The following is an 18,505-nucleotide window of genomic DNA, read 5'->3' as shown; positions in this document are numbered from 1 at the left end:
ATGAAGAACTCAGGAGGAGAAAAAAAAACTTAGCTTTTTTTTTTTGTTTTGTTTTTCTTTTATCTCGTGGGGAGATGGGTGAAGAGGGCGTGAGGGTGAAGGTTGGGGAAAAGGCCAACACAGCAAGCTCCAAAAAGTAAAATTAAAAAAAAAAAATCCAAACAAAATAAAACACACACACACACAGAAAATGAACACCAGCTCATGAACTGAAGAAGGAGAAAAAAAAAAAAAAACAAAAACAAAACACTGTGAATGATGCAGGCTTCAAAGGTGAGCATGAAGAACTCTGCTGAGATCTTTGAACATTTTGTGTGTGTGTGTGTAAGGGAGGTGTAAATAAAAACAAGCTAGCAAGTTATGGAGAATTTCAGATTGGCAATCCATGAGCCAGACATTCACTCCCTCCCCATTTAAAAACAGCCACCACCACCGCCAACTTGGAGCAGGGTGTGTGTGTGCGCGCGTGTGTGTTGTGTGTGTGTGTGTGTGTGTGTCTGTGCGCGCGCGCGCGTGTGTGTGTGTGTGCAGGGGCATCGGGCAATCTCAGCAGGGGAGGGGGCGAGGTGGCGGCGAGCACGGCTCTGGAACTAGCAAGCCCACACCCGAGTCGGACCCCCACGGAGCACTTATCAAGGTGGCTAGCTGTGGGATCGCGTGTCAGACTCACATGAAAAACTCGGGAGAGGACGGGTTGTCGCTGCTGGAGCCGTTTTCTCGGAAGCCGCTGCTCACCAACTTCTCGTATTTCTCCTTGTACGCGTCCCTCTCGCGCACCAGCCTGGAGATCTCCTGCTTGAGGTGGTCGACCTGCTGCAGCAGCTGGTTCTTCTCGGACTCCAGGACGTGTCTCTGCTGCACCCTCTTGAAGCGGCAGGACTGGGCATAGCCACGGTTTTTCAGGGTCCGCCTCTTCTGCTTCAGCCGGATCACCTCCTCCTTGCTGACCCCGCGCAGCTGCCGGTTCAGCTCGCGCACCGACATGGTCACCAGCTGCTCGTCGGAGAAGCGGTCGTCGAAGTGCAGGCCGCCCGCGGCGTGGTGCGGGTGCAGGGCGCCCCCCGCCCCCGCCGCGCCCCCGCCGCCTCCGCCGCCGCCGCCGCCGCCGCCGCCCCCGGCGCTGGCCGGGCCACCGCCGCCCGCGCCGCCCGCGCCACCGGCCGAGGCTGACGCGCTGCCCGCGGCGCCGGGCGCGCCGGCCGTCGGGTGGTGGTGGTGGCCGGCGGCGTGGTGGTGGTGGTGGTGGTGGTAGTGCGGGCCCGCGCCGCTCTGCGCGGCGGCCGCGGCGATCACGGCGGACACCACGGCGGCGGCGGGGCCCATCTCCTCGCCGCTGCCGCCCAGGGAGGCGCCGGCGCCGGCCCCGGCTGCCGAGGCCAGCTGCTGCGCCCCGCGCGCGTAGCCATCGAAGCCGCCCTGGAGCTGGTGGCTGTTGCTGATGAGCGCCTCGACCGCGTCCTCGGGGCTGAAGCCCAGCGCCTCCGGGTTCAGCTGCTGCGGGTAGCCGGTCATCCAGTAGTAGTCTTCCAGGTGCGCCTTCTGCTCGCTGCCCGAGCCCGGGCTGGGCGCCGAGAAGCTGGGGGAAGGGGGCACCGAGCTGCACGGCGTGCTCATGGGGGTGGAGGACAGCGAGCCCCCGGCGATGAGACGGCCGCACTGGCTGATGATGCGGTCGGTCTCCACCGGTTCCTTTTTCACTTCAAACTTCATCAGATCGAAGTCATTAACATATTCCATGGCCAGGGGACTGGTGGGCAGGTCGGAGTTGCTCATTGCCAGTTCTGATGCCATTCTCCTGCCGCCGCCGCCGCCGCCGCCGCTCCGCCAGATGGGCTGCAGGAGAGGGGCCAGCGGGCTGTGCTGGGTGGCCAGCGGGTGAGCCAGCTTGCCGGGCTGGGGCGCTTCTAGCTCGCGCGGCGGTGGCTGGCCCGAAACCTCCGAGCGCGCACACACCCCCCGCCCTGCCCGCGCCCCCCGCGCCCGCCCTCCCTCCCCCCTGCTCACGCCAATGTGCTCGCTCGCTCGCCCCGGCCCCTCCTCGCCTGCTCGCCTCCGTGCGTGCCGAGCCGGCTGCTTCAGGCTCGGGAAGGTCCTCCGCGGGCTGCGGTGGCGGCGGCGGCGGCGGCGAAGCCGGAGGAGCCCGGCCGGGTGCGCGGCGTCCCCCGCTCGCCGCTCCGCTGCGCGCTTTGCATAAGGAGGGCTCGCCTCGCCGGCCCGGGCTGCAGGCGGGGCGCGCGCGGCGGCCGCTCGGGGCTGGAGGCGCGGCGGGCGGCTGTCCGGCGGCGCGGGCCTTGGCACGGGGGAGTTAACACTTCATGCTTCTCGCCTTCTCTTCTGCCTGCTCTTATTATTATTGTTATTATTATTTTCTTTCCTCTCTCTCTCCCTCGCGCGCGCTCTCCGTGCAAAGTGCAAGACAGAGGTGCAGCCCGGCTGGAGGAAAGGGAGGGGGGAGTTTAGTTCTTTCTTGCCTTTTTTTTTTTTTTAAAGCGAAATAGCGAAGTCCTGGGGAAAGGCGAGGCAGAGAGCAAAAGGGGGGAGGCCGAGCCGAAGAGCAGCCCGAGCTACAGCTCGAAGATGAAAAAAGATTTTAAAGCCTCTGATCCAGCAAGAAGAGTTTAAAGCAATTGCTGAGTTTTATAGCACTTGTGACGTCAGGCCCAAATGGGAAATTGACTGGTACTCCGAGCCAATGGGAGGCGACGTGAGCGGCCGCGATTAGCATAATAGATAGAAACAAGGAAACTTTTCCGAGCTGTCAATCAGGGTCCAATCAGCTGACTGTCAGCTGGGACAAGAGGGCTTAACCCTTCCCGCGCCGCAGCCTCCCAGGAAGGGAGCAAAGCCCGGCGCAAAGTTTGGTGCGAGAGGGGAAGGAGTAGTCCAGAAGGACTGCGGGAACCCGGGAGGACGGAGAGGGCGATTGCTTTACTTAGGAGCACTAGAGAGGCCTGCCTTCCGGAGCGCCGGCTTGCCCTCCACTCGCTCTGCGGGGATTGGCGTGACCCCCCCTTCCCGGGCAGCCCCCATCCCCGGGACTGTGAATTCGCTCCGGAGCTGCTTCTCCTGCTCCAGCTTTGGCACCAAGGCGTCTGCCGGGGGGTGCCTGCCTTCCCCGTGCGTAGCTGCGGGGAGCTCAAACTTAGCCCTTTGAGTCAAAGAGCACAAACTCTTTGTCCCTTTCCCTGGAGCCCGCGCGCAGGGGCGCAGGGGCGCGGGGAGTGTGTGTGTGTGTGTGTGGGGGGGGCTCAGGGTTCCGACTGCGCCCAGGACGCCGCCTTGCCGGGGCAGCCCGAGTGGCTCCGGGTCCGCGCGGGGAGAAAGCACGTTTTACTACCCTCCTTGAAGGAGGGGAAATAAGTTGTTCAGGGACCATTACGCGCGGGGACTGGCTGCCGGCTGGCGTCGCGTGCCCTTGGGAGGGCGGCGTGGGGAGAGCGAACGCCTACGCGAGTTAACTCCAGGGAAGCTCGGAGTCGGGTCAGCCCAGCTCAGCCCTCTGGCTTCCGACACTGGCCCGAGTTTGGCCTTTGAGATTCGTATTCATATTCCTCTCTCTCCGTTCTCTCTCTCTCTCACGCACACCCACCCCCTTATGAAATCTGACCCCTGTTTATCAGGGACGGTCCCGCGCGCGCTTTGCACTTTCACATTTCAATTAAGTATTTCAGACTTGGCCGTGGAGAGGAGCAAGGGGTGTATGTGTTGGGGGGAAACAACACCCCAGCCTTCGCCAGCTCCCCTCGAAGGGTTAAGTTTTAAACCGCGGTTTCTCGGACCAGCCCGGAAACCCACAGTGGGGGTTGGGTGGGGGGGCTGTTTCTCCCCCTCCCCGTTGCAAATGCTAATAACTATTCAGTTTTCTAGACGGATTCTTTTAAAGCTTATGCAAAAAAGAAAAAGGAAAGAAAGAAACAGAAAAGAGAAAAGAAAGAACCAACAACTGTTTCTAAGATTTTAAAGCGATAGGCAAGTCGGAGAAACCGAGATTTATTTGGGGGAAAGCAAGCGTGAGCCAAGCCGACCCAGCGATTTGGAAGACCAGACCGCCTACTTGGATATTGAGACTGTTGATTCCTCCGATTAATGAAATGCATTTGGTGTTAATCATATTTATTTTACTTTATGGGAGGGGGAGACGCTAGGAGGGCGCACTTAAAAAAAAAAAAAAGAATCTGAAAAGCCTGCAAAAGAATCCGAGTGAGAACTATTGTTGGATTTTTACCTCAACAGCGCCACCTTTCGGCAAAGGTCAGTTGAAATTGGTCCGTGTCCAGTTTTGTTGATGAAGTGAAAAGAAGCTGGTTTTCCAAGGTGGGAGGGGGTACCGAGGCACAGAGAGTTAGTTTGACTGCAGTGGGAGAACACAACCTTGCAGGAAAGGTGCTAAGGACAGTTCTGGCAGGTGCAGGAATCCTTTTTCCCTTCTGTCCCCCTTGATCATTAACAAAAAAGGCGAGGAGACGCAGAAGCCTTCGCAGACTGGTTCTGATGAGAGACTTTTGCAATTGAATCCCCTGTAACAGGGCCCTAAACCCCTTAAAAGTGCCAGGATGGATTTTCAACGGGCTTTATGGCAATATCAATAGAATTAAAGTTACTTGTAATTCGGTGATAAATGAGATGTCTCTAGTAAGTATGATTAAGTGCAGTGCTATAAAGTTGTTTATCTGAAAAGTAATTCTCAGAAAACCTGACTTCTGACACTTAGTCATATATTAAGCCAGCTGCTTGAACATTGCACTTCAGAACTGCTCTTGCCCACCCCACAGCATACTTTACTATTTATAATGAGACCTTAGGTGTCACTCCTTGGCTTCTTACACCAGATTAGACTTGTGTTAATTTCTCTGAGGCTGGCAGCCTTCAAACCCAGAGTCCCTAATGAAAGGCTCCCCCCAAAGTTTGTAGGCACATCATAACCCTAAAAGTCCAGTGCCATTGGTATTTTCCAGAAAAGTACTTTTCCCTTTTCATTATTGCTGCAGAGAAGCTGTTTATAAGGATAGTTTTGGTTTTATGGGAGCACTTTGTAGGGCTGGAATGAAATATGTCTATTACTAGTTGGGAAGAAAGAGTGAAGATTGTGTCAATATTTATGCAATCTAACAGAACTCCTTTGCTTTCCTCCTCTCAAACAGTATTTTACCTAGTAATGAAGTTAAGAGATTATAGTTTATGTATTCAGAGGAAAATCTACTGCTTAAGTTACATAAACATATTATGTCACTTAGCATTGTCTACAGTGATAGTTTTCCGGGGCTTTTTAATCATTAGCCACAAAAGTCTGAAGTTTATAATGTTCATGTAAAATATGAATATATGTATATTTAGGAAGAATTAATTCATTTTTTGTTTATAATAAAATTTTTTTTTATCCTTTGCATCACATTTTTTGTTAAAAGCTGTAAGATAGGATCCCTGCCTCTCTTGAAAGTATTTTTGGCCAGGAACACTGAAACTGCTAAATTTATAGATAAATAACATTTATAAACAAAGTTTGCTAATGACGAAGACCATGGGATACAGATTCATGGCCATCCACCTAATTGTTGCAATTATATATCATTTCTAGAAATTAAATGCCCATGTTTGGGCAGCTAAATGTATTATTATCTGCACATTTTTTATGGTTTATTTTTGTACACTGCTGTCAAGCCATGGTATTTTTCTTTCTCTTATTGCAGTCTTTTACAGTCTCTCATTTTCTCTTGAAAAAAAAAAAAAAAAAAGAGAGGATTAGAATTATTTTTTAGACGTGTAGCAGTAGTGCTCTTATAACTTAATTCTCGTGTTTGTCCTTTTTGCTTTATTATTTAGTGATTCACAGGGGTGTCTAAACATTTACAGTTCTCTGTTAGCGGCATTTCTTTTGTAACAATTGCGCTCTCTCATTTTAATTAGTACTATTCAGATTTTTGATTCTCTACAATTACAGCAAGGCCACATTTCTTTAGACTTCTTTGCGAACATTGTTTCACTTCTTCCAAGCCAGTCTAATCCAAATACAATGCGAACTGTGTTTTCTTACTGCTTAATATCCCCTTGCTATATATACTCTAGTAATCTCTGTAGAACAATATAGAGTAATTTAGAAACCATGCGTTTGTCATTATTGACCAATTCAAACCAGTAGTATTAAAGTTTCTGAAAGCGGTGAATATTTATAGAAGACTGTGGAGGGGGAGGGTATGGGTCGAATCCCGCAGAAGATTGCGAAACCATAACATCAAAAACACAATTATAGTTTCGCGTCAGTACCGCCAGAAGAACTTCACACAAAAAGAAAGAAAGAAAGAAAGAAAGAAAGAAAGAAAGAAAGAAAGAAAGAAACTTATTCCTGTCTAAATGATAATGATGAGAAGCTAAAACTACCATATTTTTCTTGATTGTGAGTTACAGCAACTTAGGTATATCACATTGGAATCAGACATATGTGATCTAAAAAGAACAAGATGCATCAAATATGGGATCTGAACTCTTTGTTTATCCAGGAGCTGATTTTATGGTGCAGAACTAACCAGTGTCCACTAAATTTCACTACAAAGGCAACTAAATTGATTTGAGGAAAGAGTTGCTCAGAGTAACTGAATGATAAGACATAGAGTGTTCTTAGGTCTAGTGTTAGATAAATCCTTTTAACAGTCTTTAGTTAGCAGGGTAAGTAAATCACAAATCACTGTTAGCAGATTCATGGAAGAAAATTAATAGAATCAGACGAGATAATCTGATAAGGGTAAAATTGCTGAGGAAACAGTCTTGCCTCATATTGGAGAATGTGAAACAACAGTCTGATTACTAGGAGTCGTTATGAATAGGTGAATTATGTGCTAAATAATCATCAGAGTAATTCAGCATTTATTAATTCTTTTCTCTTTAAGCAATTCACAGTTGTAAGTTAAAGCCGCTCTCTCTTTGAAGACACATCTTTTATAATTTTTATTAGAGGTAATTTATTATTTGCATTACCTGTATTTACTTCATAATTGAACATTTTGCATTCAAATTTATGTAATGCATTATGCTTGAGAATATATTTCTGCCTGATTAGCATAAATAGTCACTTACCTCATGAATTACTAACAAAGTTTATCTTAAAATATAGGTTTTTTTATTAAGTGGAACACAAACATATGTACAATAAATTCTGATTTTCTGGTGCAGTTACAGAACAGCTCATTTGGTTTTTAGGGAAGCTGGGCTGTGAGGGAGGGGAGTCATCATGAGGAGGAAGCAACATATAGACAAGTGAGATCTGTAGGTCTCTTTCCAGGGGTGTTCTTGGGGGGGGGGTACCTGTGGCAGGGCACGGGGTGGGGGAGGTGCAGGAGAGGGTGCTAGGCTCCTCTCCCATTGCACTGCTTCCTGCATGATCTGGACACCGGCTGGGGATCCTAAAAGAACCTGCAACTCACCACCCACACCTTGTGAAGAACCATGGATGCCAGTGAAGGCCCGTTGACAGCCGGAGGTTTTGTTGATGTTTATTTTGTTTGTTTTGGTCTCCCTAGGCTCTACCTTAGAACACAATACACATCATTTATTAAAACACTTGTTCGTTTTGTACAAGAGATGGGGGAAAAAAAAAACCCAGTTTTGTTTTTTTTTTCTTTTTCTAAGTGAGAATTCCTGGGAAGATTTCCCAAAACTGGATCCCTTTCTTCACCTCAAAAAGATACCCCAGGAGGCATTTGATAGAGTTTCATGCACACGTGAACATTTACATGAACGGGCTTCTTTTGGTTTGAGGCAGTACACATAGATACAGAATGAAGAAGCCTCTTTCCCTACCCTTGCCATTCCAAATCAAAAGATTAACATGGTTTCTCCTTCTTCTTCTTCTTCTTCTTCTTCTTTTTTTTCCCTCTTCCTTTTTCAGGGCATAACTATCTCCTTAGATTCCTCCCCCCAATTAGGAACTGCTTATGGTTCACTCCTCTATTGTTATCCTTTTTGATCCTAGTCCCAGCTTATACCGATGAGGGAATATGTCTTGAAAACATCCAGCCCTTCAGAGATGTTTATTGTGCTGAAATCAGAAGTGATTAAAAAACAAACAAACAAACAAACAAACAAACAAACAGGGAGGAAAAAAGGCACCTGATATGGGGATAGTGTTTAGTCAGGCCTGTGCCTTTTATGCATGATAACTCAGAGGACAGGCTGTTGCTGGTTTTGGACCCTCTTCTACACCTGGGGATGGGGTAACTCAAAGATCCTGGTCCCAGAGGCATTTAGCAACCACTGGACCTAGGAAATAGCTCTGGAAAACAGAGACCAAACTTACATACTTGTGGGGATTACCAGGAATACGGTGATGCAGATAATTTCTGAATTTGTGTGTTTCTGAGTTTGTTTGGCTGGGGCCCAAGAAAAGGGATCCCTTGTGGCCCTGTTTTCATGTCTTCCTTCTTGGTTGCATAATGGGGTAGGCTGAGCTCTCTCCTACGCTGTTCTGTTCACTGGAAACCCCAAACTTGCCCCATGATAGCCTCCCAGCATCATCCATCACGACAGCATTCCTGATCAGAGCTGGGCTCCCCCACTAAACAAAAGTTAAATTCAAATCTATACACCTTTTGCTAGTTTTTTTTTTTTAAGTGATTTTATAACAGTGATATATGCTTTTGGCTAAATATAAACATTCGGACAAGACAGAAACAGGAAGCTACCAAAACAAAAGAAACCACTAATTCCTTGTCCACCCCAAGCCTCTAATCCTGGCCTCAGGTGTTACCACCTCTAATAATTGGGGTCCTCGAGTATATTTCCGTGGGAATCATAACTCTTACAGGGTTCTTTAGCATGGGCGGCATGTGACCTTCACCTCAACAATGTCGAAAAGCAGCTGGGGCACGCCTCGATTCTTCAGCAGAATTCACTTAGTAGAGTCTCAGGCTGGGGGAAGCTGGGAAGTTTACAGATCTGACCTTAACACCTCCCTTCCAACCAACGTCTGATCGGAATCTGCTTTACGACACTCCGGCACGTGAGTCAGCAGGCAGGACTGATTCACTAGGCACAGCAGACACCGTGCTTAGGGCCCATGAGACTACTAGGGGCCTAGGAAAACCTGTTCATTTTAAAATCAGAGGAGAAGAAATGAATATAATCTAGCATGGCTTGTAACTGTCATTACACCAAGAAACTCATAAAATAATATTTTCTTTACGGAAGAAAGGGTCTACAGAAACCAAAATGCATAGCACCCACAGAAGTCCAAGTATGGCCCCAACGGCAGGTACTTGATCATCTCTAGTGACAGGGTGATCATTACCTCTCACTTTTACTCCCTACCCTGTCCATCTATTTTTCCACAGTTCTTGAGATTGTTAGGAAACCTTTCTATTTATTTGTTTGTGAAGCCCTACCCCCCTTCTATGCATGAGTCCTGATTTCATAAACTCAAAGTGCACGTATAATGAGTCCTTACATCCCTCAGGGACCCCGAGAAGTAGAAGACAACCAATCTGACACCTTCCCCCTGCCTTTTGCTTTTCGCTGTAAACACAGTCAGTGCCTTTAGCATTTCCAAATATGCTTGAATTTCAAGGGCCCCCCCCTCACCCCCGCCTCCTCGTTGCTGACTCCAGATGGGCCCACCTGGTTGTTCCCGCTCTGCAGGCTCAGGTCCTAGAACTAAACCCAGATTCCCAGGTGTGAGCCTCTCATCCCAGAGCAAGCGCCGCCCTTCACCTCTGGGAGCTGCAGGCTGTCTGCTCCCCAAGCCGACCATAATCTCACGAGCCTCTCCAGCAGACACAGAATCACCAGTGACTCATTGTGTGGCCCCAGGGTCTTTTCTTCCCACATGCCCCCATCCTCTATGTGTGTGCTTACATTTTTCTGAACCCGAGCGCAGAAACACAGAACAATCCCCAGTAGACTGAATCTCATTAGGTTCAGCCTGTTCCCCGCTTGTCTAAATCTCTTTGGATCTAAAATGTGCCATCGACTAGTTTTAATTCGCTTCCCAGCTTTGTGCCAGCTGCAAATGAAATTGATGTGTTTTTTTTTTTTTTTTTTATATGACTTAACCTCTCCGCAGCAGGGGTCTCCTCGGCAAAACGGCATATTGTCAGGGTTAGAGGGAGAAGGGGCCTCTGGCACGTGAGACCACAGAGGGGTTCCATGCATGGCTGGTGCTCTTCCGTGTTTCCTGCTCTCCCCCGAGTTGTGGGTGGCAGTAGTGGGAGGGACAGAGCCCCGTGGTACCCCGATAGAGACTATCCTTCCCAACCTCAATCATTATGCTAACTGACCTAACAGACTAGTCAAGTCCCCTAGTGGACACTGTAAGTCGAGTGGGCCTACAACCTCACTAATCACCCGGAAACTGCCAATCAAAACCAAAACGAGATGTCCCCTCACACCTGTCATGATGGCTAGTATCAAAAAGACCAAAGAGAACAAGTGTTGGCGAAGATGGGGAGCAGAGGAGCCCTTGCGCACTGCTGGTGAGAAGGGCATTCGGTACAGTCATTATGAAGAGCAGTATGGAGGTTTCTCAGAAAATTAAAAATAGAATTACCCTATGAAATTTACCTGAAAACCCCACTGCTGGGTAAATATCCCAAGGAAATAAAATCAGGATCTTGAAGAGGCATCTGTGTTCCCACATTCACTGCCGCGGATATAGGATATAGGAAGCCAGGATATAGGAACCACCTAAGTGCCCATCTACAGATAAATGGATAAAGAAAATGTAAAATATAGATATAGATATTAACATAATGGAATATTATTCAGCCTTAAGAGACAAGGAAATCCTGCCATTTGTGACAGCATGGATGAAGCTAGAGAGCATTACACCAAGTGAAATAAGCCAGACCCAGAAAGACAAATACTGCGTGGTCTCACTTATATGTAAAATCTAAAAATTTGCACTCATAGAAGCAGAGATTAGAAGGGTGGTTGCCAGGGACTGGGGTGGGAGAAATGGGGAGATGTTGGTCAAAAGGTACAAAGTTGCAGATATGCAGAATAAAAAAATTCGGGAGATGTACAGTATAGTATAAAGACTACAAAGCTGTATCATCTATTATTTGCTAAGAGGGTAGATTTTAAGTGTTCTTAACATATATGCCTACCCATACACATTCAGAAAACAGCAACCATAATTACAATTGTAGTAACCATTTTACAATTATATATATATAAATAACCATTTCACAAATATATATATATATGTATAACCATTTCACAAATATATATATTTGTGAAATGGTTACTACAATTATATATATACTACATTTATAGTAATTGTAGTAACAAATGGTTACTACAATTGTATATATACTACTATAATTGTATATATACTACATTTGTGTGTGTGTGTGTGTGTGTGTGTGTGTGTGTGTGTGTATTGCATTGTATACTTTAAATCTATACAATTTCTATTTGTCAGTGATACCCCAAGAAAGCTGAGGAAACCCCTAACTGGCCTATTTGGTGATTGGGGATATATTTTTTAAAGATTTTATTTATTTATTTGACAGAGAGTGGGAGAGAGGAGAGAAATCACAAGGAGGGGGAGCAGCAGAGGGAGAGGGAGAAGGAGGCTTCCTGCTGAGCAGGGAGCCCGATGTGGGACTCAATCTCAGGACCTCAGGATCAGGACCGAGCCAAAGGCAGATGCTTAACCGACTGAGCCACCCAGGCGCCCCAAGAGGGATAATTTTAAATGAAATCACTCCATCTAGATGTCTTACACACATCCTTCTAATCAATTCTAAGATGACTTGTCATGGTGTAGGCAAAGCTCTCTGTCAAAGAGGACAGATTTTTTTTTAAAGGTTTTATTTATTTATTTGATAGAGAGATCACAAGTAGGCAGAAAGGCAGGCAGAGAGAGAGGGGGGAAGCAGACTCCCCGCTGAGCAGAGAGCCCGATGTGGGACTCGATCCGAGGACCCTGAGATCATGACCTGAGCCAAAGGCAGCGGCTTAACCCACTGAGCCACCCAGGCGCCCCAAAGAGGACAGATGATTTAGATAATTGTTTAACGTGTCACTTGCCTTGGTCTTTGTAAACCTCTGCCCTGTCAAAATATAGAGTAGTTGCCCAAAGTTGGGATCTCAGAGACTAATAAAAAATAGACGTAGCCTAGAAAAACAAAGCAGAAGAATTCTGTTTACATATAGAGCTTTTATTTGAGATCTGTTCTTCCCTCCCTGGTTTTTCTCTTTAGATCATCAACTTTCCTGCCATGTCCTGACACCAATTTTGAAGCCGGGAGGCCCCAAGGCATTTTCTTGAACAGGAGAGTTCAGAATTTCTAGTGTCCACCTTTGAGCTGCAACCAGTTCCCCCTGGTCTTTCTTAAAAGGACCTAAATGTGCAGGTTTTTGCAGAATCTGCCCTTCCTGACTTCTGTCTCATCCTCAAACCTGGGACGGAGAGCAGGAAGGCCCATGCGTTATTTATGACCTGCTGTCTGCGGTCTCTGTCCTGTCTGAGAGCTTGGTACCTGCTGTTTCAGTAGACCCAGCGGGCCCAGGATCATCAGGACTCCCGGGCACTCTTCAGGGCAGTGTCGCTGACTGGGGACTTCAGGCTCTGCGAAGACCTGCTGATCAGGACGAGTCAAGTGAGGTGGGTGCTGGCAGACTGGGGTAGGGGAAGGTGGGCCGGCCTGGAGACAGCCTGCTGATTCACCCTCTGACCTCAGCCAAGTGCTCCACCGTCTTCCAACTCATGTTCCCGGCTACAAATGGATGGGGTTGCGTGACGAGGTTAACGAAAGTTCTGGATTGTGTGGAAGGAATGTTCTCAGCCCTCTGAGGCTGAGCATAGGGTTAGTGAACATGCACCAGACACCCATACACACAGACAAAGCTGACATGCCTGATTGCTACAGAGCCTTGATGGGTCATAATGATAAAGTCAGACTGTCTTTGGGGTCAACATGACCCGAGCCAGCGTGGTGGGGTCAGAACGGCAGGGCCAAACCCGCCCGCATCTCCAGGCCAGGGGATGCCGCAGCTTTAGGTTAAGTTGTTTAAAGCTTTGGTGGCAGAGCAGCGAGGGAGTAAAGCATGGATTTCTGAGTGTCACTGAGGAAGGAGACAGACCCGGGGGATGCTGTGCTTTGGCACCAGGCCAACCCAGGTATGAAGCCTGCTCCAACCCAGGTGTGAGAATTGAGCAAGTCGGTCGACCTGTCGGGCCTCATTCTCCTCTGGGGTCAGAGCTAGGGATGGTTTTACGATCAGGACGAGCATGTACACCATGTCAGCCTGCCTCCTGGTAATTGTCCCCCAAAACCATCTATTTGTAGTGCAAGGCCTGCCCTGACTGTCTACACACAGTGTCCACTTCCAGGTCTAGAGCGCGCCAGGGAGTCAGAAACCATTCCCCTCCCTCTGTCTCTTCCGCTCTTGCCGTGAAGCTGTGGTCCCCCCTGACCTGCGTGCGCCTCCTCTTCCTCTCTCCTCTGATGACTTCGTTCACGTGGGGCTCTGCCCATCCCCTTCCTCCCTGCCCTCTGTCCTAGATCCTGGCTAATCGTGAGTCTTCATTACATCTTGGGTTTCTCTTAAAAGCCTTATTTGTGCCCTTGTGCCCACCAGCCCCCATGGCAGGCTGGTCTCACTGCATTCACTGCCTTAGAGTCTTTCGGCACCGTAGGAGTCCCCTGCAGACCCTCGGAGAGCCCTGAGGCCGGGACAGCACCCCGCATCTATCTCCTTTACCTACTACAGTGCTTGGCACACAGCAGGTGCTCAATAAATGTTTGTCAAATGAAAGTGACTAATGAGCACTCGGATTCCTCCCCACTTTTTAAAAAATGTTCTAATGAACACAGAATGTCCTGCCAAGTGTCCCAGAAAACAGGACTTCGATGGGGGCAGGGTGGCGAGGTGCTATGTTGCAACTTGACACTCACTGCTCACTAGCCCAGTCTGCCCATCCCTCAATTACCAGGATGCTTATCTTGTTCCCTAATTAGCCTGTGTCTTCCCCAGATGGAACTGGGTGGAAAGCATGGCTGAGCTCCACGGGCCCTGGAACCGAGGTGGAAAGCAGTAACTCCCGCTGGGATGACGGTGGGTGGATGGCAGGTTGGGCGTAAGGACCTGGGCGTAAGTGAGGTGTGCTGTCCGTGTTTTCGCATTGCCTGTCGCTGCCGAAGACAGCCCTGTCCCAGCTTTGAGTCACTGCTGCCTCCCCAGGGCTCCAGGCATGGACACGGTTTTGTAATCTTCCAACAAGAATGCCAGTCCGCCCCCATTTCCACATGCCCAGATCTTGCTTGTTCTTCAGGGCACAGCTCCCTGTGCAAGGCTGCACGTGACGTTCTGAGCGTCGTAGCTGGCTTGTAATGGGCATTTGATAAAGAGTAGTCGTGAATACAATGCCAGTGCCTCCAGAAGTGTTGCTGCTCCAGCCGGTCCTCCATGGTTGGAGCTGGAACTCTCTTCCAGAGCCGCATGTTGCTCTGAGGAGTAGCATGGCATAGAAGTCAGGGACAGCAGGGGTCTTGATGGGGGCCTGCTACTGATCTCCGGGGGCTCTTTAGGTGCCCTCTGAGACTCCGTGTACCAGTTAGCCGAACTCCAGTTAGCCCTCTTTGGAGTTGTAGGGGAAAAAACTTTGACCTACAATTGGCTTCAAAGAAAAGAAAACTACCTGGTTTGCACGACCAACAGGTGTAAGAACAGCACTGGTTTCAGGCCTGGCTGGGGCAGGAGTCATGTGACGTCACTGGAACTGGCTTCCGTCCACCCGTTCATTGTCCCTGCCTTCTACTGTGGGGACTCCAGACCAGGATGCCCCACGGGACCATGATGATTGCAGCAGGTCCCGTTCTAAATCCCTCCAGGGCAGGTCCGATGGGAGTCTGTGTCAGTCCACGGTAGGAGAAATCAAAGTCACGGTTTGAATCGAATTGGTCTGGGTCATTTGGTTATCTACCCACCCCTGAACCAATGCCTGTAGCAAAGGATGAAATATGCTGATTGACTCAGACGTAGACTCAGAAATGGGGTGGGCAGGGAGCTGGGGAATTCTCTGAGCCTCTCCGAGTGTGATGGAGAAGCTGTCCCCCATGGCGACAGCATGGAGTCTGCCATCAAATAATGACATTACTCATAGCCAACACATTCTTGCTACTCAGTTTTAATTCACCGCATCATCACAACAGCCCTGTAAGAGACGCGCTGCTGTGATTTTCTTTTGACCGAGGAGCAAGCTTAGGGAGCTTGTCCAAGGTGAGTGTACAAGGGATTCATAACCAGGTATGGCTGCCAAGTTCACACTCCTGACTATTTCCCTTTACTATCTCTTATCAGAGGGAGACAGATAGGAAAAAAAATAGACAAGGAAAGATATACTATACAGAATGCAGTTTAATATAATATAATATAATATAATATTAGAATAGTATTGCATATGATCATATCATATTCTATCACACCATTTCATGCCATATCATAACAGGTGCTGCTAAGCAGTCCATCCTGGTGTCCACCCTGAGAGCATCTATTGCCAGCAGGGAGCCTTGCAGATGTTGGATGGTACTGAGCAGGTGACCAAATAAACCACTTTTTGCATACAGTGTGAATCCTTTGATCCAAGAACACTGTTCTTTGCCATGGCAACATTGTTATTACATGCCTATGTTTCTTTTGGTCACAGAAGAAGGACAAATGATTAAAAGGAAGGAACTTGAGCAAATATGAGGCCATTTACAGTATCTAGACCTATAGCTCTTTGGCTCCCAGTGTGGTGGGTGTTAAAAGATATCAGACTGATCATGTGTCCCTAAGAATTATGGGATACTGTGTGGAAAAGAGCCAAAATTCTGTCCTATAGAAGAGGAGTTAAGTTGCAAATGTAAATGATACAGAGCTTTGTTTGGCTTTTAATCTTTCTCCCTTTCTAAAACAATGTCTTTGACATTTCTGAACTTTTCATAACTAGCTTTAAATTGGTGTTTGCTACACACCCATAAGCAATGGCCTGTGTGCAGGGGCTTGTTTTTGAGTGTTAAAGTGCACAAGGCAGGCTTTAAAGTGAAGATTTTGTGTTTTATTTAATGATGAAGCATACCCCCTACCCTGGCCTTCTCCAAGCACGGATATGGAGGCAAATAAATAACCTTGGGCCTCCTCACTTCACTCTTACCTCCCACCTTGGAGTCTAGGCTTATGTGATGCATTTAATCAAAACATAAAAGCAATTATAAAAATACCCCTGAAATTGCATTCATATCTGCAATCAGAATCGCTAATGTCTTGCCTCCCTACACTATCCTGGTGTCATTTAATTTCAGTTCCCTGGAGGTGACTAAGAGTCTAGTCATTAATATAACACCCACCAACTGTATTGTAATTTACTGTCAGAAAGGTCTGTTTCCAGAAACTCCCAGAGATAAATGCAGTTGCAGTGCCGGTCCTTCTTGGCCATTGCACAAGTCCGTGCATTTTCTTTGTGTTGGAATCACTTCCCAAACTTGAGCACCGCCATGAGATTCCTGTTCATTTTCTACATCATAGGGAAGAAAGGGCTGGCTGAAAGGTATATGATGGTGGAATTAGATTTCTAAAAGCTAGCGCTCCATTGCCTACATCCTTACTCTTCAACAACATTGGCATGATGTCATATGATGCTGATGGCAGAGTAACAACAACAGTTACTACTACTGCCACTTTACAGGAAAGACAGAGGATAGAAGAGGTATGCATGCTGCAAAATGAAGCATGGACACCAGACTTTTTTTTGGGGGGGTGTCTTAATTTGGTTCCTTTTGCAACATCTTTCTATGAATAAAGGGCTTCTGTAGTTAATGAACTTGAAAACTATGGACTCATCACCATCACTAGTTTTTCTCCTATGAGATCATAGGGGGTTCAGCCTGAATGGGAGTTCAGCCTTGGGGGTGGTGATTCAGGCCATGGAGGCATATCAGGCCTGATGGAAAGAGTAACTTGGACAAGGAATTGAGGGTACTCATTGAAAGTCTTGGCATTTCTTTGCTTTAGACTGTCTCATGATGGACTGGAAGGAGAGTTTTCTCCTTCCCCAGCACTACTCTTGCGTATCATCCTACTACGGATAAAATCTTCTGAGAATGCCTTGGAGTAGTAGCGATCTTCAAATTATCCCATGTTTCTAGACATGTGCTTTACTGATGCATGAAGACTCCCATTAGACCCCTGGATCCCTGGGTTTCGATGAATAAACAAATATCAAAGTAGGTCAGATGACTTTGAGTTCCCTCCAAGCCTGAGTCTTGAAGGGCAGTGACCAGTTGATTCATTACTAAGATCACTAAGCGTCAGGTCTGCACTTACTGAAAGCTTGTTGTATGTCAGGCTTTGTGCTAGTTGGGTGGATAAAGGAATAAAAAATCTTGTTACTCATCCATGTATCATCCCACATGCCTGTCCATCCAACCATCCATCCATCTCTCTGTCCATCTATCAGTCTCTGTCCGACCATCCACCCATCCATCCATTCAACCATATTTGTATACAGAATCCATCATTTTTAGTAGGCCCAGGGGACATGTGAAAGGACATTTGAGGCAAAAGTAGCTTTTTGAACTTCTTCGTAATACCTTCTAGGCACAAACATGTCTCTTTTAACTAGACAGAGCAAGAACACCAGCCTCTTAGAACACATGTGGAACAGCTTATTAGTGACAAGAAAGAACCTATGTTATTTGCCTACTGCTTTAAGTAAGAAGCAAACTTGAGAATCTGAACAGAAAAGTAAACTCTTGTTGTGGATATACCCCCACTCCCAGCACTTAATATATTTTGTGGTTTTGTTTCCCAGAAGTGAAAATCTCGTGGAGCATTATTTTTTGCCTCACTGGCATCTACTCAGATCTCTAGGGGAAAAATACTACATATGGAATCACTGTGATTATTCCGTGTCGGCTCAGGGAGGAAAAACCTCCTACTACCATGATCACCGGGCTTCACCAGGCTTCACGCCGACAAGGACCTCACATATAGAAGCCCATGTCAGTAGGCCCATTCTTACTGGTCTCCCTGTTTTCTGTGAGAACCAACCGATCTGAATGGAGTAGAATATCCTCTGGAAGGTTTAAAGGTGCGTCTACAGGAACCCAGTTCAAGGACCAGTGTGCTCCCCCCAAACAGTGCAGTGTGCCATAGGATGAACGCTCCCATCTTCCGTGCTGTGCGGGTCTCCTCCAGCTTTTAGAAATCAAAATCTAACTGGCTGGCTACCTAATACCTCCAAATACAGTGCTGTATTCTCACAGAAGGGCTGATTGCAAACTCTCGCCTGGGTAGATTTTGCCTAAATCCCTACGTTGTGTAGTACGAAGTGGGGAAGAGGAAAGGTCTTTCTGAAGCAATGAATGTGCAGGAGGAGAGCTACAAGGAAGAACACAGGCTGGGCTTCCAATGGTTGTCATGTTGGCGTCGCACAGGGACACAGAACAGAGGCACCGCAGAGGAAGCAGAAGGGGTCAGGGTGCTGTGCTGTGCTTTCAAGTTCAAGTTCAGTGGTATGAAGTTCTTGTGG

General features: G+C 47.7%; 1 protein-coding gene across 5 annotated transcripts in view; it reads right to left on the bottom strand.

Annotated features, from left to right (window-relative positions):
• MAF (MAF bZIP transcription factor) overlaps window positions 1-2,634 on the bottom strand; it is a gene marked incomplete at its 3' end in the record, with an annotated part of 332,573 nt that extends 329,939 nt beyond the window's left edge. For 4 of the 5 annotated variants that reach the window (XM_082711160.1, XM_082711164.1, XM_082711163.1 and 1 more), the window contains exon 1: window positions 671-1,998. In XM_082711160.1, coding sequence (XP_082567286.1) covers window positions 671-1,791 — 1,121 coding nt within the window. In that variant the 5' untranslated portion in view covers window positions 1,792-1,998. The other variant, XM_082711161.1, reaches the window with a different exon arrangement.
• Between the last annotated feature and the right edge of the window lie 15,871 nt (window positions 2,635-18,505).

Source organism: Mustela nivalis (assembly GCF_964662115.1).
Source record: "Mustela nivalis genome assembly, chromosome: 18".
Taxonomy (NCBI): Eukaryota; Metazoa; Chordata; class Mammalia; order Carnivora; family Mustelidae; genus Mustela; species Mustela nivalis.
The sequence above is the reverse complement of the archived record's forward strand: the minus strand, read 5'-3'. Positions and strand labels throughout refer to the sequence as shown.